The 27,636-nt window shown below is 41.3% G+C and overlaps 1 protein-coding gene across 1 annotated transcript in view; it reads left to right on the top strand.

The window, feature by feature from the left end:
• The first annotated feature begins 16,125 nt into the window (after window positions 1-16,125).
• The window catches only part of nudt14 (nudix (nucleoside diphosphate linked moiety X)-type motif 14), a 74,802-nt gene continuing 63,291 nt past the window's right edge, over window positions 16,126-27,636 (top strand). Inside the window, exon 1 of the mRNA XM_038968798.1 lies at window positions 16,126-16,231. Coding sequence (XP_038824726.1) covers window positions 16,151-16,231 — 81 coding nt within the window. The 5' untranslated portion in view covers window positions 16,126-16,150. The remainder of the gene's footprint in view (window positions 16,232-27,636) is intronic.

Here is a 27,636-nt window from a genome sequence, read left to right as displayed (position 1 = left end):
CACACACACACAGACACACAGACACACACTTCCTCAGTCCCAACACTTGCCAAATCAGCTTGCAGTTCCAACACAAAGAACTTTAGGAGCTCCAAGTGCCTATTCACCCAGTGGATCTCAGAGATGCACTAGGGGCTGGGTTTTGGGTGGTGTGTGTGCATGCATGCGTTCGTGCGTGTGGCTGTGTGGCCTCTTGAATTGGAGTTGTAGGGGACATTCATCCATAGAGCCATCTCATTTGCTCAGTTGGTTACGCGTGTCACACTTAACTTTCCCATCCGTCACTTTTTCCGTACCCCCCCAAACCACCCCCAAGCCACGCCCCCACTGTGCGCCCAGTTCAGAGATTGAGTTACGTGACATTACAGAGAGAGCTCTCAATTTGACTTTTCAAGCAGGCATGCGTTCCCATAACGATGAGGGGCGACATGGGTTCCCATTACGATGAACAGACACGCATGTACACACACACACAGTCACGCATACGCACTCACACACAGGCACATAGAGATACATAGTCACGCATGTGCACTCATATATACACACACACACACACACACACAAATGAAGACCTCCAACCCTAGAGAGGCGGAATGTGTGTGGTACTACCTAACATTCCTTAACCAGCTCAGGGTAAAGACAATAGGACTGGGGTGGGTTAGGGGTGGGGGCAGATAAAATAGCCATTCTCTCTCCGCAGGGGGGACTGGACGTGGGCAGCTGTCCTCCAGTAAATTGATAGAGAGATCAAGGATCATTGGTCCCGTCAGCCTTAGGGCTTAGTAATCCCCACAAGCCTCTGTAGGGTCCTTGCTCCTCTCCCCCCAGAACCCAGGGGGGCCAAAAGGGTTGTGGGTGTGGCGGCCATTCTCCAGTATAATAAAGACGACAAAACAAGAATTCAGAACTTTCCGGCTAACACATCCTGGCTTAGGCTATAGGGAGAACAATAGTAGCCTTGCCTAAAAATATGAGGGTTGAAATAACAGTGGAGGTTTTCCATTACAAAGGCCTCTGGTTGAAAGTGGGGGAGTGGGGATGGGGGCTGGCTCTTTGGGGGCCTCTATCCACGAAACACGAGTTACACACACGGATCAGGTTCCCTTTATTTTAAGCCCTACCTGGAAACGGACAAGAAGAGAGAGGGAAAGGCATGTTTGAAGTGAGAGGTGGCGGCAGACTGCTTGGAACAACCACACAATCTATTCTGCCACTAACCACTTCCGCTCAAAATAAACTGGGAATATTCACCATGGTTCCTCTACAGTGCCATCAAACATAAAATATATTACATAATTTTTTGTATCCTATATCACATAGAGGCATCTAGTCAGGTGTCATTTTGGAATTTGGACGATGGTGGACCTGTCCTCAAACATTCCTTGCCTTTAAGTGATCACATTTGCACACACAAAAATAGTCAGATATGATTTCAGTCCAGTCTTTCTTGAAATACCCTACACACCACACACCACAGAAGGTGAACATGGGGATTCGATTAAATGTTATCGCAACTGATGACACACAGTGCTATTTGGGATTCTGGAGCATCTCCTGTGCCGGCGGCGGCGACTGGTGACCGAGTGTCCAGACTATAGGTTGAAGCGATTCGGACTGTCCAGCTCCACACCCCGGGCCTCTTAACAAGAGGTGCAGCAGGCACCTCTACTAAGTGCATTCCCAGGGGCCCTGGCTCTCTCATCCAGGGCCCAGCTCAAATCCCCCTGCTTGACCCCTTACTGATAAACTACGCTACCAACTACGCTTGGCGCTTTATAACGAGAGAAAGAACAAAAGGAGAAAAACAGGATAGAAGAGAAAGGAATAGGGTGTGAGTTTATGGGATGCGGGCAGGCTCCATGTCTGGCATGCTTGCTAAGCCTGTCGGGACCTGGCTAGCGTCAGGCGGCCGCAGGCCCTAATTTGGGGTGATGGAAAAGGCCCTGAAAAGGGTCTCAAACCAGGATGCTCGCTTGAGGGATTAGCACATTGAAGGGTGTCCCAGGGTCGAACCAGCAAGAAGATAAGGCGTTGGGCCCCTGTGGGGACTGTCCAAATGGGGCCCTTTAAAGATCAGTGCATTGCATGGTAAACGATTCCACTCTAACCATGTTATAAAATGTTGTAGAACCACTAGGCACTACTACTAAATATGCCTTCCAGGAGAAGTAAAGGGTATGGCTCTGCAAAGTATGCTCCGCACAGAATTGCATCCTTCCTTCCTTGAAGTAAGCACTGTAAGTAAGTAATTGGATAGGTGAAAGCAAGTTTACCACCCTGTTACTTTCAGGAGTTATTCACTTTGCTCTGTTCCAGCGCTATACTTAAGCAATAAGGCACGGGGGGGTGTGGTACAGTGCCTTGCAAAAGTATTCATCCCCCTTGGTGTTTTTCCTATTTTGTTGCATTACAACCTGTAATTTAAATTGATTTTTATTTGGATTTCATGCAATGGACATACACAAAATAGTCCAAATTGGTGAAGTGAAATGAAAAAAATAACATGTTTCAAAAAATTATACAAAATAAAAACGGAAAGTGGTGCGTGCATATGTATTCACCCCCTTTGCTATGAAGCCCCTAAATAAGATCTGGTGCAACCAATTACCTTCAGAAGTCACATAATTAGTTAAATAAAGTCCACCTGTGTGCAATCTAAGTGTCACATGATCTGTCACATGATCTCAGTATATATACACCTGTTCTGAAAGGCGCCAGAGTCTGCAACACCACTAAGCAAGGGGCACCACCAAGCAAGTGGCACCAAGGTGCTCTCCAAACAGGTCAGGGACAAAGTTGTGGAGAAGTACAGATCAGGGTTGGGTTATAAAAAAATATCCGAAACTTTGAACATACCACGGAGCACCATTAAATCCACTATTAAAAAGTGGAAAGAATATGGCACCACAACAAACCTGACAAGAGAGTGCCACCCACCAAAACGCACAGACCAGGCAAGGAGGGCATTAATCAAAGAGGCAACAAAGAGAAAAAATAATAAATAAAAACAGTAAAAAATAAATGTTTTGTCATACCAGTGGTATACGGTTATACCAGGCTATACCATGGCTGTCAGCCAATCAGCATTCAGGGCTGAGTGACAGTCCTTGGCACTCATTGGTGGGTGTGAGGGATTGAGATTTATAAACTGGGTGGTTTGAGCCCTGAATGCTGATTGGCTGACAGCCGTGGTATAGCAGACCGTATACCACGGCTGTCAGCCAATCAGCATTCAGGGCTCAAACCACCCAGTTTATAAATCTCAATCCCTCACACCCACCAATGAGTGCCAAGCTCAGGGTCACTCCAGGTATCACGAGTATGTCTGGGTGCGTCAATCAACTGCTACCCTGAGATAGCAAATATCTCAACACACGGAGACACATACCATATGACTATAACATAGAACACACACCCTCTCACATGCTCCTAATATCAACGCTTAAACACATTTACACTGCACATGAAGTAGACTGCTTTCTCTATGCTCTTTGCTCGTTCAGTCCTCTTAATAAAGGCTATACTGCACTGACTGTCACTCTTGAGAAATGTATTGTCTAAAATGATTAAATTGTACATGTAAATAAATATGGAATTAGGTTTTGTAAATAAATGTACATAAACGTTCTGCACATATTCTTTATAACAGAAAAATTCTAGTGTAAGACAGGCATATTAACACGTCAATGCATATCTTTTTGTATGTTTCGATTGTGAAACTATGTAACATCCTCAAAACTATTGCGCAAGGCATATTCAAAGGCCAATTCAGGGGACTGCGTCAGACAGTGAATAACTCTCTCCTCCTGCCCTCTTCTGAAGATCTGAAAAAAGATACTTGATTGCCCCATATTCCTTTTCAGAGAACTGCCACGTTGCCGCACCCCTGGAGCAGAACAGGAGGAGACGGCATCTACGATATCCGGGGCGGCAGGTGGGGTAGCCTAGTGGTTAGAGCATTGGGCCAGTAACCGAAAGGTTGCTGGATTGAATCCCCGAGCTGATAAGGTAAAAATATGTCGTTCTATCCCTGAACAAGGCAGTTAACCCACTGTTCCCCGGTAGGCTGTCATTGTAAATAAAAATGTGTTCTTAACTGACTTGCCTAGTGAAATAAAGATTAAATAAAAAAATATCCACCAGATTCTTCCTGCCGGACTTAGGACTCAAACTGGCAAACCTCTCAGATTGCTGGCCCGCTTGCCACTTCTACCCTCCATCCTTATGTGAATACTCCTTGAACTTGAAGGGTCCTCCTTTCACACTACGTTGGCCCAGTGCGGCTCCAGGACAATGCTATCCTTTTGGGCCAGCGATTCCCCTCCCACCCCGCTTATCAGCCTTCCCAGCTGGGCCCTATATGCCAATATCAAATGGCCCGGGCCGAGGAGAAAGGCATGCGTTCCCTTTCAGTCTGAACATTGTTTGGTCTGCCTGTGTTTGTTTAGATGTAAATCAGCCAGCAAAAGTGTTACATCCTGTCCCCATATGGAGGGTGGGAGTCCCGGGCTCCGCCAGAGGAGGAGGAAACCGGCCTAGCCGAGATTGGGAATGTTCGGACAGGTGACATCATCCGTCCGCATCCCAAGGTTGGGTTGGCCACCTCTCCTGCCTCGTTACTCAACACGTTCGGAACGGGCCCACCTTAACACTGTTGTGATTACGCTGATTAATATTATTGTTAGCACGAACACCGAGCTGGCCACGCTATATGGTGTCAGCTCTGGAAAAACGGTGGGAAAGGCCAAATTGAGGCTAAATTAAGATCATGTATGATAGAGTTTTTAGAATAATTTTTTATTGTCCAAATGTCATTAAAACTGTATTACCTGAACACTTGTGGCTTGAGTCAGAGTTGAGATAAGGGAACGCAACTCAGACTTTGCGTATGTCATTCATTGTGAAAGACATTATCATTAATACCGCCCATTTACTACGCAATATCAGTGGTGGAAAAAGTACCCTATTGTCATTCTTGAGTAAAAGTAAAGTAAAATGACTCAAGAAAAACTGAAAGTCACCCAGTAAAATGCTACTTGTGTCACGTTCGTTGTATGGAGGAAGAGAGGAGGACCAATGCGCAGCGTGATACGAATACATTCTTCTATTTATTAATAACGAAACGAAGAACACTTAAACAAACTAATCAAAACAACGTGAAGCTATATATATATAAAGTGCAGACACAAGTAACAAATACATAGACAATAACCCACGAAATACCCAACGGAATATGGCTGCCTAAATATGGTTCCCAATCAGAGACAACGATAAACAGCTGCCTCTAATTGAGAACCAATCTAGGCAACCATAGACATACAAACACCTAGACTAGTAAACACCCCATAAACATACAAAACCCCTAGACGACACAAAACACATACATCCCCCATGTCACACCCTGACCTAACCAAAATAATAAAGAAAACAAAGATAACTAAGGCCAGGGCGTGACAACTTGAGTAAAAGTCTAAAAGTATTTGGTTTTAAATATACTTAAGTAGTGAAGTAAAAGTAAAAGTTGTCAAAAACATAAATAGTACAGTACAGATACCACAAAAAACTACTTAAGTAGTACTTTAAAGTAATATTTACTTAAGTACTTTACACCACTGCGCAATACTACAACCTTGCCATCTCTGAGTGAACCAACACTGCATCTTACTACAGTATGATAGATCAGTTAGTGCAGGAATCATCAGCTAGATTCAGCCGCAGGCCGATTTTTTTGTTGCATGGATGTCGGGAGGCCAGAACATAATTACAAATCATTTGTCGACTGCAAATAGACCACAAGAAGCCCAAACAGATATAACATTTGACTAAGACAATAATTTCAAATCTTGCTTACATTTGTATACCACCACGTGTATCTCTATTATGCGTGGGAATACTTGGGAACAGAGGTACCACCCGTGGGTTAAATTCAGCCGGCGGGCCGCCAGTTGGGGAACACTGAATTAGTCCATAAAGATAGATCTCTTGCCATATTCAAACCAAGCCAGTAGACATGTTTTCGAAACATCACTGTTTTCTCTCGGCATGTTTGGTTTCATGTGCTAACCCTTTACGATTGTGGGAATTAGCCTATATGGATAGGGCTATATTGGAAATGTCTCTTACAGAAGAAATATGAAAAGCATATGCATAAGCATGGTATCAATTGAAAGGGAAAAGTTTGGAGATTATAGAGAAATCATTAGACCAAAGTTGAGGACACAACAGTTCACCTGACACAAGACTGAATCCAAACATTACACTGTTGATTTTTTATCAATTTTACCTTTACTGTACTTTTCGCCGCATTTGTTGATAATGAAATCTGAAAATAATCTGGATACATTCAGTAAAATGATAAGAATATTCCTGGAAAATGTGGGGTAGGTGCAAAATAAGCCACAAAAATGACAAGGGTTTGAGTGAGAGGGCTAACTGGTGTCTCCAAGTGGCCACACACCTCTACAAAGTGTGCACAGTTTCAAAGTAAATTCATTGCACTTTTATGACTCAAAGACGGTGCTTTTTTGAGCTCTCCAGGCTGTGCCGTTGAGGGACTAGAGAAAGCACACTTGTAGTTGGTGTTTACGCAATAAAAAAATGACCCATTATAAATCGCAATCTGGGTCAGGTGGGCATCATTTGAAATAGAAACCAATCTCAGTAGAAAGGAGTCATGCGTACATTCAGGTGCACGTTCCGCAGAAAATTATCTTCACAATAGACAAACACAGGCTTATTCTGTTCAAAACAACCCCGGGTGTGAGTCCATGTCATCTTGTAACTCTACATTTGCATTTTAGTCATTTTGCAGACGCTGTTATCCAGAGCAATTTACATGAACGAATTAGGATTAAGTGCCTTGGCTGGGTGGTTACTCAAAAGTGTGATTGTTTTGCTGAGACTGAAGAGAGTTGACAAAGTGTGGGGTGTTGACGGGTTTGTTTATACTCTTTACTATACTATCAATCTGTGAACCCCTTTGGATAAAATGGCTGGCATGAAGATGAATATTTAAAGGAAGGGCTGGTACTTGGCTTTGGCTTGAGACAGAGCATGGCATAAAGAATAGCCATTTATAAAATAGAGCAGGGACCCTTGGGAAGAACTGTGCGTTATTTTGGGAGAATACATCCAAATGGGAGTACTACTGGTACAGCAAGGGCATGGAGAGACAGCTCTAAGTGTGAAATTGGCACCTGGTATACATAGAAGACATCTTTCTTTTGACGTGTAATGGCCAACATCTTCCTTGTTTACAGAGACTACAAAAGACAAAGACAACAAAATACACACGTTGGTTAATACAGTATTATTTGTTTATTTTTTTGGTGAGCAAATGTTTAATTATTTGTCATTTTTTCGTAGGGGCTGTTACAGGTACAATCTTAAAATGTATGTATTTTCATATGTTCAGTTCATATCACATTTTCATTTATTATTTTCCATATACGTATATATATCTCTGTTATATCTTTGGTCTGCCACTCAGGAAAAAAAAGAAGAGAATATATATGCCCTGGGTCTGACGGGGATGGATGCGTTTTCTCAATTGGATTTGCTTAACTGCTGGGTCCTCTCTATTCAATCTTTTCTTTGCTTCCTTTTGAAGAAGGTCAAAAGTCATTGAGGAAAGGCGGTGAGGAGAGGGAACATAGACATAATGCGCTTGTATGCAATGAGACTTCCTTCTCCACTCGAGCGTCATCAGGTATATTACGTTTACAGGTGTGGTACCCAAAATACATGTGTAAACTGATCAAAGGAATTAAGTTAGTTGTGCAATACATTTTATAGATAAAACCAATGTGCTACTTATCGTTTTAAATGTGTGCATTCTTTTCTCCTTTGACAAAACAAAAGCTAATTCAAATGGAGTGTGGCAGATTTCAAAATTCTTCCACAAAGGACTCAGGTAGGATACACATTACTAGCCTCGATGAAAGGTGGCTATCAAGTAGGAGAGGACACTGTTCCGTTTGTCTACTAACGAATTGAAATCTCCTCGACCACTTATCGGTTTCCGGGTCACGGAGGAGAGAGGACAGAGGAGAGAGGACGGAGGACAGACTTTTGCCCAAATGAGAAAAGTCCGGAGTCTGCCCTACCCCTGCTTCAGGAGAGGAGGGGATATCCGATTTCTCACAATGCTCTAGGGATCAGGGGGCAATTACATACTCTCTGTGTGTGACCTTGACCTGAGAGAAAACTGTCTCTTAACAGCAGCGTCTTCACCGAGCAATTTAGCTTGACGCTCTACTTCTGAATCTTAAATCTGAAAATATGTCAATCTCAATCAAACACCCGGGAGATTTAGACCATTGGCGCAGATGATGTCAATAACAGTGATAGTTTACATCACGGTATAACTTACAATGTTTGACTTCCCATTGTAGGGATTTCCCCCCCAAAAATAATTTTCCTGATGGTATTTCTAAAATATTTTAGGTTGGATAAGTACAAGAAGAGAACAGACAAACTAAGTGCCCTTCAGCATACCAGGCATTTGAGCCAATCACATTCTCATTTTTAGCTTTAATTTTCCCAAAGATAAACTGGGACATTTACCGCCTATTTCTGTCGCTCCCTCTGAGAGGTGGTCCACAGAGTACCTAAGCACGCAGTGACAGTCAAATTTAGGCACCTATTAGAGTGCATCGCAATGCTGCAAAGCTTCAAATGCCGAGTCTGAGCACACAAAAAAATGTAGTTTAACAATGAGAGATGGTTTTCACCTTTGACCTTGGTGTAGAATGAAGGACATACACTCACGATCTACAGAAGTCAATCACTGTTCTGAAGAAAAAGACTAACAGAGAGACAGAGGGAAAGAGAGAGACAGAGAGAGAAAGAGTAAGAGTAATAGAAAGACAGTGAAAGTCAGTAAGCTTCTTCAGCTGGTTTGAATATATTATAAGCTGAGGCGCATGGCCAGATAAGAGAATGGAGGTCACCATTAAACACCCCAGCTTACCCCCAAAGTCAGATAAAACACACAACTTAATGGCTTCCTTCCTCTCAGATCGATTTAAAGCAGATGTATTGCCTTTGACCTGAACATCACAGAAATATGTTATTTGAACGGTAATACAAGCATCAGATAACTATATTCTGTTATTTTATTATATTTTGAGAGAGAGAGAGAGAGAGAGAGCTGGCACGAGAGAGCACAGTTGATGCTATTGGGTCTTGAAGTGGAGAGAACAAGTGTGGTGATAAAATGTGAAGATATTCCCCCATTTTAATTAACAGCATTTGGGATAACATCTTCATCTATCGCAGGGACGGTTTCACTCAGCAGTAATCTCTTTAGTGGCCTCAGACAGTATTGTCGTTATCGTTCTGTATTTTTGAAGTCAGAGATATCTCAGACAGCCCGGCTGCAAATTACGTGCTCAGATCAGCTGGAAACAGAGAGACTTTATTTTGGTTGCGTGATTCAAAAGTGCTGCAGGATAGTGTGACTTATGTAGGATAGGCCTACCAGTGTGCCTGTGTGGTGCTGTAAATATCGGAATTTTGTTTTTTTTCAGTCAGGCAGAGGCATTAGGCACATTCTGATCTAAACTACACTTTACAATAAGGTATACTATAGGATTTATAAAGGGGTAGTTGTTAATTTTTTGTTTAGACGTGCCTGCATTATAGACTATTGGCTGCATTGGCATAATGATAATAGGCCTAATTAATTACAGTTTAGTATAAACTCATTATGACCAGGACCAAAATAACAATCACACAAATGCAACCATTATGTATTACTATTAAAGTAACTGTCCAGTGCTTCCAGATTTCTATTAAATATGACCTATTATTAATTACAATATGAATGAAATAATTTTCCTTCCAAAAATGGTAATTAAATATGTTAAAATCAGCTTTTCTGTGTTGGAATGGTGAGGGCGTACCCTAACAACAGAATGGTGTGGGCCTATACCGGTCATAAAAAATATTAATCCAAGTAGACCGCTGATTGGCCAGCTCATCCTCCTCAGGAGGATGACGTCAGCCTCTATGAGGAAATAGCAACCATTTTTTAAACGGTCTGTTTGAGATACAAGTTTGAGTTGTTTTTTATTAAATGTTTTTCCTCCAATTTATGCTTTTGCCACAAATACAATTTTAGGATGAGTCAACAACATTATTTGGGTATGAGTTAACATATATGAACTTTTAAAAGTGGGATTTTCACTGACGGATCCATGTTATCTATATGCTAAAGTAATGACAAACCGTATAGAAACTACAGTATGCCTACTCAGTAGACAACAACAAAATAAAACAGTAGACTGGTTGTAGGCTATACAGTCTACAGTATGGTAGTAAGTAAGGGCCTATACCCTGCCAATGATTTGTCTATACACTAGATGACTTATGTGTGACTTCTGTGTTGAAGCCACTGTGCCTTCATCTTGGCATTCCCTCACTGTTGTAATAAAATATATTTTGGAAGCTATAGAAATGCATTTATTAATGTCTACATTCGTTTTTGCCACATTTATTATATTACAGACACCTTAATGCATACTTTCAAATATTTATATTATGTGGGCCAAACACACAAATAATACATAGAAAATGTCCTACTGTATATTAAAACATTTTCTTGAAGTAGATTTTTTTTCGATTACTAATGTTACTGCCCCCACTACAACAAAACTTACTTAAAGACATGTAATTTTGTTCTTGAAACATTTATTTGAAATACTGCAAAATTCCATTCATTCCTATGGAGGACTGCTCATACTGGGGAGTGCCAATATGGCCGACAGGTGGCTTCAAAGCTTCTCAATGGCCAATACATAGCATCAGCAATCCAGGGTTTATATAGGCTACATAATTGTACATTTTAGTCATTTAGTAGATGCTCTTATCCAGAGTGACTTACATAAGGAATTAGGGTTAAGAGCCTTGCTCAAGTGTATGTCCACAGATATTTCCCCTAGTCGGCTCGGGGATTCAAACCAGTGACTTTTTAAAGACTGGCCCAACGCTCTTAACCGCTAGGCTACCCCAGGGCCAGATTAAGAAATCATAGGCCCCGGGGCTTTGTTTTTTTATAGCACCTCTCCCCTTCCCGGCACACCATAATTTACTGTAAACAAATCCATGCACCTTTGGATTATTTATAGGCCCCTCCCCAGCCCTTTAAAAACACATTTCATGCAAAACAACTTAATTGACATGACAGAAGACATTAGTTGAATATTTTCTAATATGACACATATGACTAAAATGAGTGGCCACTCTGGCACTGACAAATTGAGATCAATCTGGTCTTAAATTAAAACAATAGCCAAATGAAGCCTTATTCTAAAATTAAAGAAATCGTTTTTTCCCCTCATCAATCTACAAAGCAAACACAGGTTTTTAGATTTTTTTTTGAAAATTTAAAATAAAAAAAATATTTAAAAAGATCACATTTACATAAGTATTCAGACCCTTTACTCAGTACTGTGTTGAAGCACCTTTGGCAGTGATTACAGCATCAAGTCTTCTTGGGTATGATGCTACAAGCTTGGCACACCTATATTTGGGGATTTTCTCCCATTGTTCTCTGCAGATCCTCTCAAGCTCTGTCAGGTTGGATGGGGAGCGTTGCTGCACAGCTATTTTCAGGTCTCTCCAGAGATGTTCAATCGGGTTCAAGTCCGGGCTCCTGCTGGGCCACTCAAGGACATTCAGAGGCTTGTCTCAAAGCCACTCCTGCGTGGTCTTGACTGTGTGCTTAGGGTCGTTGTCCTTTTGGAAGGTAAACCTTCGCCCCAGTCTGAGGTCCTGAGTACTCTGGAGCAGGTTTTCATCAAGGATCTCTCTGCACTTTGCTCCGTTCATCTTTCCCTCAATCCTGACTAGTCTCCCAGTCCCTACCGCTGAAAAACATCCCGACAGCATGGTGCTGCCACCAACACCAAGCTTCACTGTAGGGCATGACGCTTGGCATTCAGGTGAAAGAGTTCGGTCTTGGTTTCATCAGAGCAGCGAATCTTGTTTCTCATGGTCTGAGAGTCTTTAGGTGCCTTTTGGCAAACACCAAGCGGGCTGTCATGTGCCTTTTACTGAGGAGTGACTATCGTCTAACAACTCTACCATAAAGACCGGATTGGTGTAGTGCTGACAAGATGGTTGTCCTTCTGGAAGGTTCTCCCATCTCCACAGAGGAACTATAGCTCTGTTAGAGTGACCATCGGGTTCTTGGTCACCTCCCTGATCAAGGCCTTTCACCCCCGATTGCTCAATTTGGCCGAGTGGCCAGCTCTAGGAAGAGTCTTTGTGATTCCAAACTTCTTCCATTTAAGAATGATGAAGGCCACTGTGTTCTTGGGGACCTTCAATGATGCATAAATATTTTGTTACCCTTCCTCAGATCTGTGACTCGACACAATCCTTGCTCTGACATACACTGTGAACTGTGGGACCTTATATAGACAGGTGTGTGCCTTTCCAAATCATGTCCAATCAATTGAATTTACCACAGGTAGACTCCAATCAAGTTGTAGAAAAATCTCAAGGATGATCAATGGAACAGGATGCACCTGAGCTCAATTTCGAGTCTCATAGCAAAGTATCTGAATGCTTATGTAAATAACGTATTTCTGTGTTTTATTTTTATAAAATTGAAAAAAAATTACACACACCTGTTTTAACTTTGTCACTATGGGGTATTGTGTGTAGATTGCTGAGGATTATTTTAATTGTTTCATCCATTTTAGAATAAGGCTGTAATGTAACAAATGTGGAAAAAGTCAAAGGGTCTGAATACTTTCCGAAGGCACAGTACCAGTCAAAAGTTTGGACACACCTACTCATTCAAGGATTTTTCTTTATTTTTTACTATTTTCTACATTGTAGAACAATAGTGAAGACGTCAAAACTATGAAATTACACATATGGAATCAAGAAGTAACCAAAAAAGTATTTTATATTTGAGATTCTTACAAGTAGCCACCCTTTGCCTTGATGATAGCTTTGCACACTCTTGGCATTATCTCAACCAGCTTCATGAAGTAGTCACCTGGAATGCATTTCAATTAACAGGTGTGCCTTGTTAAAAGTTAATTTGTGGAATTTCTTTCCTTCATGCATTTCAGCCAATCAGTTGTGTTGTGACAAGGTAGGGGTGGTCTACAGAAGATAGCCCTATAGACCAAGTCCATATTATGGCAAGAACCGCTCAAATAAGCAAAGAGAAACGACAGTCCATCATTACTTATGACATGAAGTTCAGTCAAACCGGAAAATGTCAAGTGTAGTCGCTAAAACCATCAAGCGCTATGATGAAACTGGCTCTCATGAGGACCGCCACAGGAAAAGAAGACCCAGAGTTACCTCTGCTGCAGAGAATAAGTTCATTAGAGTTACCAGCCTCAGAAATTGCAGCCCAAATAAAGGCTTCACAGAGTTCAAGTAACAGACACATCTCAATATCATCTGTTCAGAGGAGAATGCGTGAATCAGGCCTTCATGGTCGAATTGCTGCAAAGAAACCACTACTAAAGGACACAAATATGAAGAAGAGACTTGCTTGGGCCAAGAAACACGAGCAATGGACATCAGACCAGTGAAAATCTGTCCTTTGGTCTGATGAGTCCAAATTTGGTTTGCGCTTAGTGGGACAATCATTTGTTTTTCAACAGGACAATAACTCAACACACCTCCAGGCTGTGTAAGGGCTATTTGACAAAGAAGGAGAGTAATGGAGTGCTGCATCAGAAGACCTGGCCTCCACAATCACCCGACCTCAACCCAATTGAGATGGTTTGGGATGAGTTGGACCGCAGAGTGAAGGAAAAACATCAAACAAGTGCTCAGCATATGTGAGAACTCCTTCAAGACTGTTGGAAAAGCATTCCAGTTGAAGCTGGTTGAGAGAATGACAAGAGTTTGCAAAGCTGTCATCAAGGCAAAGGGTGGCTATTTGAAAAATCTAAAATCTAAAATCTATTTTGATTTGTTTAACACTTTTTTGGTTACTACATGATTCCATATGTGCTATTTAATAGTTTTGATGTCTTCACTATTATTCTACAATGTAGAAAATAGTAAAACCCTTGCTACAGTAGACTACTAAATAACATTTCGAGTGGCACATTGACACACCTAAGGATGAAGAAAACGGCTATAGGCTACTCACGGTGATGGCCGATGCGCTCGTCGTGGCAATAGCCTATCTCAAGATTATCTACTTTGAAAAACAGTGCTGAATTTCGATACAGATAGGGAGTTGTTGAGAACAAAAAATTGTTCTACAGACAGATTAATCTTCTCTTTTCAGCATTAGACATTTGCTTTCCAAACTGTGCTTTTTTCCCACAATTTTATTTAGAAATTTCAAAAAGGCAAACCGACAGCAGCAACCAACATTATAAATATAATAAATAGATGGCAGTTCCCATTCAAGTCAGGACTGGCATCCATTGATAGTGTACCAATGAGTTTATCAGTGAAATTGCTAGGGTAAGAGGTTACAAAACCTTTCTATGTATTATATCCCTATGGCCCCAATGCAACAAGCTGTAGCCTATATTTGGCACACATTCTGCCCAAACTGAGGCCTTCCCGACTGTGGTCGTACCAGTAACTGCCAACATAAAGGAAATACTTGAGTAAACAAGGGATACAAAGTATATGTTATGGTGTGGGGTGCATTTTCCTGGCATGGTTTAGGTCCACTTGAAGAATCTATTGCAGGGCGTATTGAACCTGTTCTGACAGCTCGTGGTGGCGAAACACCCTTTTAAATCAAAACAAATCAAATTGTATTTGTCACATGTGCCCGAATACAACAGGTGTAGGAGACCTTACAGTGAAATGCTTACTTACAAGCCCTTAACCAACAATGCAGTTTTAAGAAAAATAAGTGTTACCTGTATGCGCTTGTGATAAAACTTAATCCAGAGAACTTTTTTATACACTTTTATCCTTTGTGGCTAAACTATGCTCTCTGGTGTATTTTGAACATTGAGAGCAGATTCCTGTGGTCGAGTGGGGGGGAGGGGGGAAATGCCTCTTGGGCCACTACGGGCTTGGGCCTAGCCCCTGACTCACACAATTGACCAGACACAAATGTTTTATTAATCAGTTACCCAATTAAGGCAGGGCCCTCCAATTACCCACGTGAGCCCCCTACCTCCCATCTGAAGATTAGCAGAGCTGCAGCAGCAGGCTGTCTACACTCTTCCTGTGGTTGATGGCTGCAGTGAAAAAATATACAATATATACTACATATATAATATATACTGTATATATAATATATACAGTATATATTTCCCTAATATATATACTTTTTTTACTGTCTCTTGGGCACCCCACGGGCCTGGGCCCAGGGGCTTCAGCCCCGCTAAGCCCCTCCATTAAGTCACTATCTTAATTCTGTTTGGATGGGACAGATTTGTGCATCAGTCTGGTTTGTTTTCTATCACTTGTTAGGCTACTTTAGCAATTGAATAAAAATTCCCCTGGGCAAAATGTCTCTATGGTGAAACAAAGCCTCCTACACTTTAGACCATGCCAAAGAACATAACCATTGATAGCTGCCACAGCCAAGAGGTTAAACGCTGTGCAATCAAGCAGCGGTAGCCAGGTGTGCTACCCGTGACTTAAATTGAACAGCTTTCGAAGTTCTCTACAAATTCCTATGAGATTATTTCAGACATAAAGCGGAGGTGGAGGTGAGTCAAGTGAAATGAATCTATAATCCTTCGGTCACGGCGGGAAAGTTGCGCTATAGCTGCACGCGTTGAGGACACTTGCACTTGCCAGGCGCGCGCGGCAAACATTCTGCATGCAAAGTGCGCGAAGAACTTCTGTCGGCGGGAAAGGGACACCAGCCAACAATAGGTAGAGGCACCACTGTGCTAGTGAGGTTAATTTCTATTATACTATATGAAGCACTGCATATCGTTTTAATCCCACTCACTTGTCATAAATTATTATATTTATTTTTATTACTTTGGTTTATGCAATATTCATCATCATCCAATGAGTTTTCATTAACCTGTTATGCGACTTTTAAAAAATTAATTATGTAAAAAAAATAGTATTTTGTCCTTACTAGGCATCCGTAGGCATTTGTCTCATTCTCCACTACGACCTGCGGTTTGTGCTTTCTGTTGTGGTGAGAAACACCGGTGGGCAGCTAGCAGTCTGAACTATGGAGCAGATAAATGATATCCAGGTCGTTCCGTGCACCAGCTCCAATTATCTAAAACCATTCAGGGTGCACTATAGCCAGGTGAGTCCAAATAGCCCACTCGCGTTATATCATCCAGCATGAATTGCGGACACCATGTATTTTTATTGCTAGTTGCCCAACCCCCATTCATTTTGCATTTGCCTTATTGTGCAGCATCAACGTCGTAACCTTCATAAAAAGATGGCACACCATATTTAAATGACCATACTTATCGACTTAACGTCTTTATTAACTCTGCATCACCACTGCCACCAAATATTTACTCAAATCAATTGCATGAAATGTAAATATTCAAGCAAGTATAGTAGTTCGCTAACATATCAGTTGCTGTCTCATGTCGAGCACATGCTTTACATCAGGCTAGTTAGCTAGCTGGCTAGCTTGCTGGAAATTTACAACCTGACCACTACAATATCTGAATTTCCCCTGTTGGTGATGGTTGTTGTAGGTTGAGTGGCACAGTAGCTCTGGTGCTAGTTGGGCAAGACCTTGTGATGTGTCAAACGGAGAGATGGCTAGCCTGGCTAGTCAACTAGCTAGCTTGTTGTGGGACTGAGGTCGGATGTTTATGCAGCATTTGGGTGCTATGCTGAGCATGCAAACATATTCGACTTCCAGTGATTGATTTGGATATAATCAGGAAACCCACAAGTCCACTTTTATGAATCGAACCCACCAGTATTTTATTGCCCACAAATGATGTTCAAATGTTGATCTCCCTAAATATTAAATCTAAAGGGCAGCTACCTATGTAGCTACTGTAGTTAGCTAAATTCCCTCGTGTATTAAAATGCATGTTAGGGTATATTGATTCCTCTAGTAACTGCACTATTTGGGTAGCTAGCTACATCGTTTGGAAGATGGATTGGCTACACTTAAACGACCATGTGATGTTCAAGATGACTATCTTTGTGGTTGACTGTGTTCATTGATTAGGCTATAGTTCTGGTCACAGGCAATTATGCATATTTAGTTACTTATAATAACCCTATTGGAACCAGATTTTGCATGGTTGCCATTGTTTGACTAGGCAGTTAACACTGAATTGAAAGCTATACTCAGGTCAATGACATGTAGGATTACAGTGTCTGGCCTCTAGCCTCTACTTTGACCTTTCTAGGAATGATACATTTTTCAGCTGTGATTTCTTTAGCAGTGATTACCTTTGGGGTGGGCAATGTTTCATCACATTCACTCAACCTTTTCTGAGATCAGAATCACCTTCATTCTGCCAAGTACATTTACACATACCCAGAATTTTCCCTAGTGAGAATGTGCTGCCAGCATGCAATAGACAATATAAACTCAGCAAAAAAAGAAACGTCCTCTCACTGTCAACTGCGTTTTATTTTCAGCAAACTTGTGTAAATATTTGTATGAACATAAGATTCAACAACTGAGACATAAACTGAACAAGTTCCACAGACATGTGACTAACAGAAATTGAACAAAGGGGGGTCAACATCAAAAGTAACAGTCAGTATCTGGTGTGGCCACCAGCTGCATTAAGTACTGCAGTGCATCTCCTCCTCATGGACTGCACCAGATTTGCCAGTTCTTGCTGTGAGATGTTACCCCACTCTTCCACCAAGGCACCTGCGAGTTCCCGAACATTTCTGGTGAGAATGGCCCTAATCCTCACCCTCCGATCCAACATCCCAGACGTGGTCAATGGGATTGAGATCCGGGCTCTTCGCTGGCCATGGCAGGACACTGACATTCCTGTCTTGCAGAAAGTCACGCACAGAACGAGCAGTATGGCTGGTGGCATTGTTATGCTGGAGGGTCATGTCAGGATGAGCCTGCAGGAAGGGTACCACATGAGGGAGGTCTTACCTGTAACGCACAGCGTTGAGATTGCCTGCAATGACAACAAGCTCAGTCCGATGATGCTGTGACCCACCGCCCCAGACCATGACAGACCCTCCGCCTCCAAATCGATCCTGCTCCAGAGTACAGGCCTCGGTGTAACGCTCATTCCTTCGACGATAAATGCGAATCCGACCATCACCCCTGGTGAGACAAAACCGCGACTCGTCAGTGAAGAGCACTTTTTGCCAGTCCTGTCTGGTCCAGCGACGGTGGGTTTGTGCCCATAGGCGACATTGTTGCCGGTGATGTCTGGTGAGGACCTGCCTTAAAACAGGCCTTCAATCCCTCAGTCCAGCCTCTCTCAGCCTTTTGCGGACAGTCTGAGCACTGATGGAGGGATTGTGCGTTCCTGGTGTAACTCAGGCAGTTGTTGTTGTCATCCTGTATCTGTCCCGCAGGTGTGATGTTCGATGTACCGATCCTGTGCAGGTGTTGTTACGCATGGTCTGCCACTGCGAGTACGATCAGATGTCCATCCTGTCTCCCTGTAGTGCTGTCTTAGGCATCTCACAGTCCGAACATTGCAATTTATTGCCCTGGCCACATCTGCAGTCCTCATGCCTCCTTGCAGCATGCCTAAGGCACATTCACGCAGATGACCAGGGACCCTGGGCAGCTTTCTTTTGGTGTTTTTCAGAGTCAGTAGAAAGGCCTCTTTAGTGTCCTAAGTTTTCATAACTGTGACCTTAATTGCCTACCGTCTGTAAGCTGTTAGTGTCTTAACGACCGTTCCACAGGTGCATTGTTCAGTAATTGTTTATGGTTCATTGAACAAGCATGGGAAACAGTGTTTAAACCATTTACAATGAAGATCTGTGAAATTATTTGGATCTTTACGAATCCTCTTTGAAAGACAGGGTCCTGAAAATGGGAAGTTTCTTTTTTGCTGAGTTTACAAACAAAATACAGACATAGACATCATACTGAATTACAATATCTGAACAGTATATGCTGATTACAGTGGGAATATAGGGGAAACACTGAATACAGTATAGTGCAGATTAGTATTTGAGGTCCTTGTTGACAAGGTGCAGTAGTTGCCCAATGCAAAGTACCTTAATTCTTATGGCTGCAAGCCCGATGTCGGTACACTTATGACAACAGCCAGCTCAAGTGCAACGAGCGAAATTCAATTTTTTTTTGTTGAAATATTTAACTTTAACACATTAACAAGTCCAATACAGCAAATGAAAGATAAACATCTTGTGAATCCAGCCAACATGTCCGATTTTTAAAAATGTTTTACAGCGAAAACACCACGTATATTTATGTTAGCTCACCACCAAATACAAAAAAGCACAGACATTTTTCACAGCACAGGTAGCTTGCACAAAACCAACCAAACTAACCAAGAACCAACCAAACTAACCAAGAAACAACTTCATCAGATGACAGTCTTATAACATGTTATACAATAAATCTATGTTTTGTTCGAAAAATGTGCATATTTGAGGTATAAATCAGTTTTACATTGCAGCTACCATCACAGCTACCGTCACAAATAGCACCGAAGCAGCCAGAGTAATTACAGACACCAACGTGAAATACCTAAATACTCATCATAAAACATTTATGAAAAATACATGGTGTACAGCAAATGAAAGACAAACATCTTGTGAATCCAGCCAATATTTCCGATTTTTTAAGTGTTTTACAGCGAAAACACACTATAGCGTTATATTAGCTTACTACAATAGCCAACCACACAACAGCATTGATTCAAGGCAATCGGTAGCGATAGCGACAAAACCAGCAAAAGATATTAATTATTTCACTAACCTTCATAAACTTCATCAGATGACAGTCCTATAACATCATATTACACAATACATATATGGTTTGTTCGAAAATGTGCATATTTAGAGCTGAAATCCGTGGTTATACATTGTGCTAACGTAGCATCTTTTTCCCAGAATGTCCGGGTATATTTATGACACTCACCTATTCTGACCAAATAACTATTCATAAACTTTACTAAAAAATACATGTTGTATAGGAAATGATAGATACACTAGTTCTTAATGCAATCGCCGTGTTAGAATTCTAAAAATAACTTCAGTACGACATCCAGCTTACGTTATAGCGAGAGAGCGCACAATCTGGGCGCAAACTAATAGTAAACATGTTCGACAGATATATGAAATAACATCATAAATGGGTCCTACTTTTGATGATCTTCCATCAGAATGTTGTACAAGGGGTCCTTTGTCGGGAACAATCGTTGTTTGGTTTTAGAATGGCCTTTTTCCCTCTTGAATTAGCAAGCAGACTAGCCAAGTGGCGCGAAGCTCTCCTTCGTGAACAAACGCAGAGAACGCAACACGCCTAACCTTCCGAAAAAATGTCAATAATATGATAAAACTATATTGAAAAAACATACTTTACGATGATATTGTCACATTTATCAAATAAAATCAAAGCCGGAGATAGTAGCCGTCTATAACGACAGCTTTTCAGAAGGCAATCCCCGGTTCCTTCTCGCGCCTTCCTGAAAACAGGAAATTGGTGTCACGTCATGCCAAGAGCTCTTATTCGACCTCAGATCAAGCTATACACTCCATTTCTTCTCTCACTGCCTATTGATATCTAGTGGAAGGCGCATGAAGTGCATGTATACTAATACATATCAAGCAAATTAATAGGGATGCCCTGGAACAGAGCATCGATTTCAGATTTTCCACTTCCTGTCTGGAAGTTTGCTGCAAAATGAGTTCTGTTTTACTCACAGATATAATTCAAACGGTTTTAGAAACTAGAGAGTGTTTTCTATCCAATAGTAATAATAATATGCATATTGTACGAGCAAGAATTGAGTACGAGGCCGTTTGAAATGGGCACCTTTCATCCAAGCTACTCAATACTGCCCCTGCAGCCCTAAAAAGTTAAAGAACAATTCTGCCCACTTTTAACATTTGGGTTGTTATTATGAAATATGTTCAAACTCTCATGATTCTATTCAGCAAAACCACTCCCACCAGCTATTGTGCCTTTTCCAAATAGCCTATATTTCCGTATTGAATTACTTGTAAACATCATACTTTTTTTTAGTTCCAATAGGCCTCCAGTGTTGGATGGTTGCATGGACAGTCGCTGAGGCTTTATATTTCTGTTATCGGGGAACACTTTATTTCAGATGCAGCAGGTTTAGCTACTTAGCTAGCTAGCATTGCTAAAGTTGCACCAAAGATACAGGCTGAGAGACCAGGATTCCATAATGATTTGCCTGTACATTTCATAATAAATGTTGTTCTCATAACAGGCCTACATGTTGTTTGGAATGTTTAACACAGTCGATAAGACGAAGCTCGGCTGTTATTGTTACAAGCACTATTATTTTGGATGTAGCTGTCGGGCTAACTAGCTTACTAACTAAATACAGCAACTCTGTTATGGTTACTGTAGCTAGTTAGCATCTAAATTCATTGTTTTTGTGTATTGCAGTTGATTGGTGATAATGACATGAACATATATTCAGCATGACATTTATGCAAGCATTATAATATATTTACTAGGGCTGACCCCATTTAGTTGACTGGTCGATTGTTTGGTCCATAGGCTTTTGGTCGACCCAAGATTTCTTTAGTTGAGCAGTCGCATATAAAAAAATATGTTTTTATGGTGCACAAGACACCTGTCTGTTTCGCCCCTGTCTCAGTGGACTAATCCATTGCGGAGGCCACAGGGATGGCACAGTCCACTCTAAGACGTGAAACTGAAATTTTAATATGGTTATATTATGTAATACAATGGTGCAACACTAATACATCTAGTGTTATTTTATAACAAATGTGCTTTCTCCCGGGTTGGATACGGTCACAGTCCGCGGTTCTGAAACATGATCTAAAGTGCGCCGTAGAATTGGCTGCTGTGTGAATAATAGCAAAGTTAACCAGCGTATTGGTATTGAGAACGATGCGGCGGAGGCAGCAGCAGAGATGAGGAAACAGCCCTTTCCTTAGCCTAATTGTCAAAGAAAATTGAGGAGAGGAAACCCCAACATAATTCCGTCTATACTCAATATCCAAACTGTTAAATGTGCCTGGCTTAAGTCATCCATATACAGTTGAAGTCGGAGGTTTACATACACCTTAGCCAAATACATTTCAACTCAGTTTTTCACATTTCCTGACATGATTTATTTCAGCTTTTATTTCTTTCATCACATTCCCAGTGGGTCAGAAGTTTACATACTAATTGAGTGTATTTGGTAGCATTGCCTTTAAATGGTTTAACTTGGGTCAAATGATTCGGGTAGCCTTCCACAAGCTTCCCACTATAAGTTTGGTGAATTTTGGCCCATTACTCCTGACAGAGCTGATGTAACTGAGTCAGGGTTGTAGGCCTCCTTGCTCGCTCACGCTTTTTCAGGACAGCCCACAATTGTTCTATGAGATTGAGGTCAGGGCTTTGTGATGGCCACTCCAATACCTTGACTTTGTTGTCCTTAAGCCATTTTGCCACAACTTTGGAAGTATGCTTGGGGTCATTGTCCATTTGGAAGACCCATTTGCGACCAAGCTTTAACTTCCTGACTGATGTCTTGAGATGCTGCTTCAATATATCCACATAATTATTCTTCCTCATCATGCCATCTATTTTGTGAAGTGCACCAGTCCCTCCTGCAGCAAAGCACCCCCACAATATGATGCTGCCACCCCCGTGCTTCACGGTTGGGATGATGTTCTTCAGCTTGCAAGCCCCTTTTTCCTCCAAACATAACGATGGTCATTATGGCCAAACAGTTCTATTTTTGTTTCATCAGACCAGAGGACATTTCTCCAAAAAGTACGATCTTTGTCCCCATGTGCAGTTGCAAACCGTTGTCTAGCTTTTTTGTGGCGGTTTTGGAGCAGTGGCTTCTTCCTTGCCGAGCGGCCTTTCAGGTTATGTCTATATAGGACTCGTTTTACTGTGGATACAGATACTTTTGTACCTGTTTCCTCCAACATCTTCACAAGGTCCTTTGCTGTTGTTCTGGGATTGATTTGCACTTTTCGCACCAAAGTACGTTCATCTCTAGGAGACAGAACGCGTCTCCCTCCTGAGCGGGATGATGGCTCTGTGGTCCCATGGTGTTTATACTTGCGTACTATTGTTTGTACAGATGAATGTGGTACCTTCAGGCGTTTTGGAAATTGCTCCCAAGGATGAACCAGACTTGTGGAGGTCTACCATTTATTTCTGAGATCTTGGCTGATTTCTTTTGATTTTCCCATGATGTCAAGCAAAGAGGCACTGAGTTTGAAGGTAGGCCTTGAAAGACATCCACAGGTACACCTTCAATTTACTCAAATTATGTCAATTAGCTTATTAGAAGCTTCTAAAGCTATGAAATCATTTTCTGGAATTTTCCAAGCTGTTGAAAGGCACAGTCAACTTAGTGTATGTTAACTTCTGACCCACTGGAATTGTGATACAGTGAAATAATCAGTCTATAAACAATTGTTGGAAAAATTACTTGCGTCATGCGCAAAGTAGATGTCCTAACAGACTTGCAAAAGCTACAGTTTGTTAACAAGAAATTTGTGGAGTGGTTGAGAAACGAGTTTTAATGACTCCAACCTAAGTTTATGTAAACTTCCGACTTCAATTGTACGTAGGGCCCTATGAAAGCCATTCGATTTTTTCCCCCTTCCCAAATTAATTTTTTTTCATTTGAATTTTCCTGAATTTTGTGTTTTTACGATTTAAGATAATTTTTTTATCAGAAAGAGTGTCTAATAATGTGAATGAATTAACGTCAACAATTTAATAAGATATAACAGGTACATTTGTAATGATGCAGCACATTGCACATTTTTTTTTTTTATCAATGGGAGTTCTTCAATAAAGAGTTCTAAGTATTTCAATTTAAATGGGGGGAAAAGTAATGCAACGATGCAGCAACCTTCTCTGTTTCCAGCTGGCTGAGGATGTTAGTGACTGCCTGGGATGATTACCTTTCTGCCAACAAAAACTCTGTACAGATGAACATGCCCTACATGGTACTTCACTGCCTCAAACCAGCTATTCCATCTGGAGATCACTGCTTCAGGAGGAGCCTTGGTCTGCACAAACTCGTTCATAATGAGGAAGCTCACCCATCTTCTCTTTCTGGCAGGCTTCTCTTTCTGGCAGGCTTCTTGAAGAAGACAGATCTCATCCATGTCACAAGTGATGCAACTTCAGAGAAGTATTTGTAGTGCTGCCATTTCTCACCCAGCAGATTGACATGGCAGAGACGGGTTACATGGACACTGTTGGGCATCACTCCTTTCAGATCCTCCTTGTATGTCTTCAGGCAGTAGGAGGCATTATCTGTGACCACTGCCCAGGCATCATTCAGGTTCAGATGGTTGCTGTGGAGGGAGGCTAGTATAGCTTGGGAAAACGTTGAGTAGTTGCATCTGTCCATGACAATGACATCCACCAGAAAGTACTGGTTTTCATCACCTGCAATGAAAGATAAGGAAATTTTAATTATGTATTAACCTAAAATAATATTGCGACAAGTGTTATTTACATTTCAAGTGTAAACACAATACAGATACAGCAATAGTTAGCTAGATGGAGAGGCAGACAGCTGCTGACATTATGCATCGCTATATTTCACCACGATAGCTCATCGTTTGGAATATCACAATTTGCATGCGGACAATTCACATTTCAGAATATAAATGTAGGCTATTGCAATGGTATATTAATAGGCTCTTAAATTAACTCACCAATGATGATGTTTAGAACGCTGCAATCCCTTGCATCTGTCTCGTCAACAACCACCACAAACTTCTTCCCACGGATCTTTTGTAGAACGGCAGTCATGTTAGTCTAACACACGGGGCAGGTGAGTTTGATGGCACCTGCTCTCATTTTCGGGCAACGCTCCATCCTGTTTGCAATGCTTCACTAGAAACGTCCGTAGCTTTCTTTAGTTTTTCTAAGGGGATGTCAGACTCGGCGCGCACAGACACAAAGTCCTGAATAAATTCTCGTCTTGAATCTGCTGATGCGCTTGCACTAGTAATGGTCGTTTTCAAGAGGCATGCTCTGGCTAACACGGTGCTTTTCCTTGTTCTTCACATGGGCTTCAGACTTTGTGGTCATCACACGTATTGTTACGAGTCCAATCAATAGTGTGCTCCAGGTCATCTACAAGACCCTGCTAGGTAAAGTCCCCCCTTATCTCAGCTCGCTGGTCACCATAGCAGCACCCACCTGTAGCACGCGCTCCAGCAGGTATATCTCACTGGTCACCCCCAAAGCCAATTCCTCCTCCTCCAGTTCTCTGCTGCCAATGACTGGAACGAACTACAAAAATCTCTGAAACTAGAAACACTTATCTCCCTCACTAGCTTTAAGCACCAGCTGTCAGAGCAGCTCACAGATTACTGCAGCTGTACATAGCCCATCTATAATTTAGCCCAAACAACTACCTCTTCCCCTACTGTATTTATTTATTTTGCTCCTTTGCACCCCATTATTTCTACTTTGCACATTCTGCCACTGCAAATCTACCATTCCAATGTTTTACTTGCTATATTGTATTTACCTCGCCGCCATGGCCAAATCAAACATTTGTACTCATCAGACCAAAGGACAGATTTCCACCAGTCTAATGTCCATTGCTTGTGTTTCTTGGTCAAAGCAAGTCTTATTGGTGTCCTTTAGTAGTGGTTTCTTTGCAGCAATTCAACCATGAAGGCCTGGTTCACGCAGTCTCTTCTGAACAGTTGATGTTGAGATGTATCTGTTACTTGAACTCTTTGGGGCTGCAATCTGAGGTGCAGTTAATTGCCGATTTCTGAGGCTGGAAACTTTTTAATGAACGTATCCTCTGCAGCAGAGGTAACTCGGTCTTTCTTTCTTGTGGCAGTCCCCATTTAGAGGCAGTTTCATCATAGTGCTTGATGGTTTTTGCGACTGCACTTGAAGAAACTTTAGAAGTTCTTGAACTGTTCCTGATTGACTGACCTTCATGTCATGAAGTAAAGATGGACTGTCGTTTCTCTTAGCTTACTTTAGTAGTTCTTGCCATAATGTGGACTTGGTCTTTTACCAAATAGGGCTGACTTCTATATACAACCTCTACCATATCACAACACAACTGGTTGGCTCAAACGCATTAAGAAGGAAAGAAATTCCACAAATTAACAGTTAAGGCACACCTGTTAATTGAAATGCATTCCAGATGACTACCTCATGAAGCTGGTTGAGAGAATGCCAAGATTGTGAAAAGCTGTCAAGGCAAAGGGTGGCTACTTTGGAGAATCTCAAATGATAAAATATATTTGGATTTAACCTGTCTAGCCCCGGCGGAACCCCCCCCACATTCCACTGAAAAGGCAGCGAGCGAAATTCAAAAAATATTTTTTGAAATATTTAACTTTAACACATTAACAAGTCCAATACAGCAAATGAAAGATAAACATCTTGTGAATCCAGCCAACATGTCCGATTTTTAAAAATGTTTTACAGCGAAAACACCACGTATATTTATGTTAGCTCACCACCAAATACAAAAAAGCACAGACATTTCTTTCACAGCACAGGTAGCTTGCACAAAACCCCCAAATAGAGATAGAATTAGTCACTAACCAAGAAACAACTTCATCAGATGACAGTCTTATAACATGTTATACAATAAATCTATGTTTTGTTCGAAAAATGTGCATATTTCAGGTATAAATCATAGTTTAACATTGCAGCTACAATCACAAATATCACCAAAGCAGCTAGAACAATTACAGAGACCAACATGAAATACCTAAATACTCATCATAAAACATGTATGAAAAATACATGGTGTACAGCAAATGAAAGACAAACATCTTGTGAATCCAGCCAATATTTCAGATTTTTTAAAGTGTTTTACAGCGAAAACACAATATAGCATTATATTAGCTTACTACAATAGCCAACCACACAACCGCATTCATTCACCGCAAAGGTAGCGATAGCGAAAAAACCAGCAAAAGATATCAATTTATTCACTAACCTTGACAAACATCATCAGATGACAGTCCTATAACATCATATTACACAATACATATATGTTTTGTTCGAAAATGTGCATATTTAGCGGTACAAATCGTGGTTTTACAATGTGAATACGTAGCCAAACTGCACAAAATTATCCGGATATATTTCTGACACATCTAATCAAAGAACTCATCATAAACTTTACTAAAAAATACATGTTGTACAGCAAATGAAAGATACACTAGTTCTTAATGCAATCGCCGTGTTAGAATTCTAAAAATAACTTTAGTACGACATACAGCTTACGTTATAGCGAGACAGCGCCTGCAATGAGGGCGGAAAATTGTACTAAACATTTTCCACAGAAATACGAAATAACATCATAAATGGTTCCTACTTTTGCTGAGCTTCCATCAGAATCTTGTACAAGGGGTCTTTTGTCCAGAATAATCGTTGTTTGGTTTTAGAATGTCCTTTTCTCCTGTCGAATTAGCAACCAAAGCTAGCCAAGTGGCGCGAAGCTGTCCATCTTCACCAACCGCAGAGAACGGAAAATGCCAAAACTGCCGATAAACTTTCAATAATCTGATAAAACTATATTGAAAAAACATACT

This window comes from Salvelinus namaycush, chromosome 29 (assembly GCF_016432855.1).
Source record: "Salvelinus namaycush isolate Seneca chromosome 29, SaNama_1.0, whole genome shotgun sequence".
Lineage (NCBI taxonomy): Eukaryota > Metazoa > Chordata > Actinopteri > Salmoniformes > Salmonidae > Salvelinus > Salvelinus namaycush.
The sequence above is the reverse complement of the archived record's forward strand: the minus strand, read 5'-3'. Positions and strand labels throughout refer to the sequence as shown.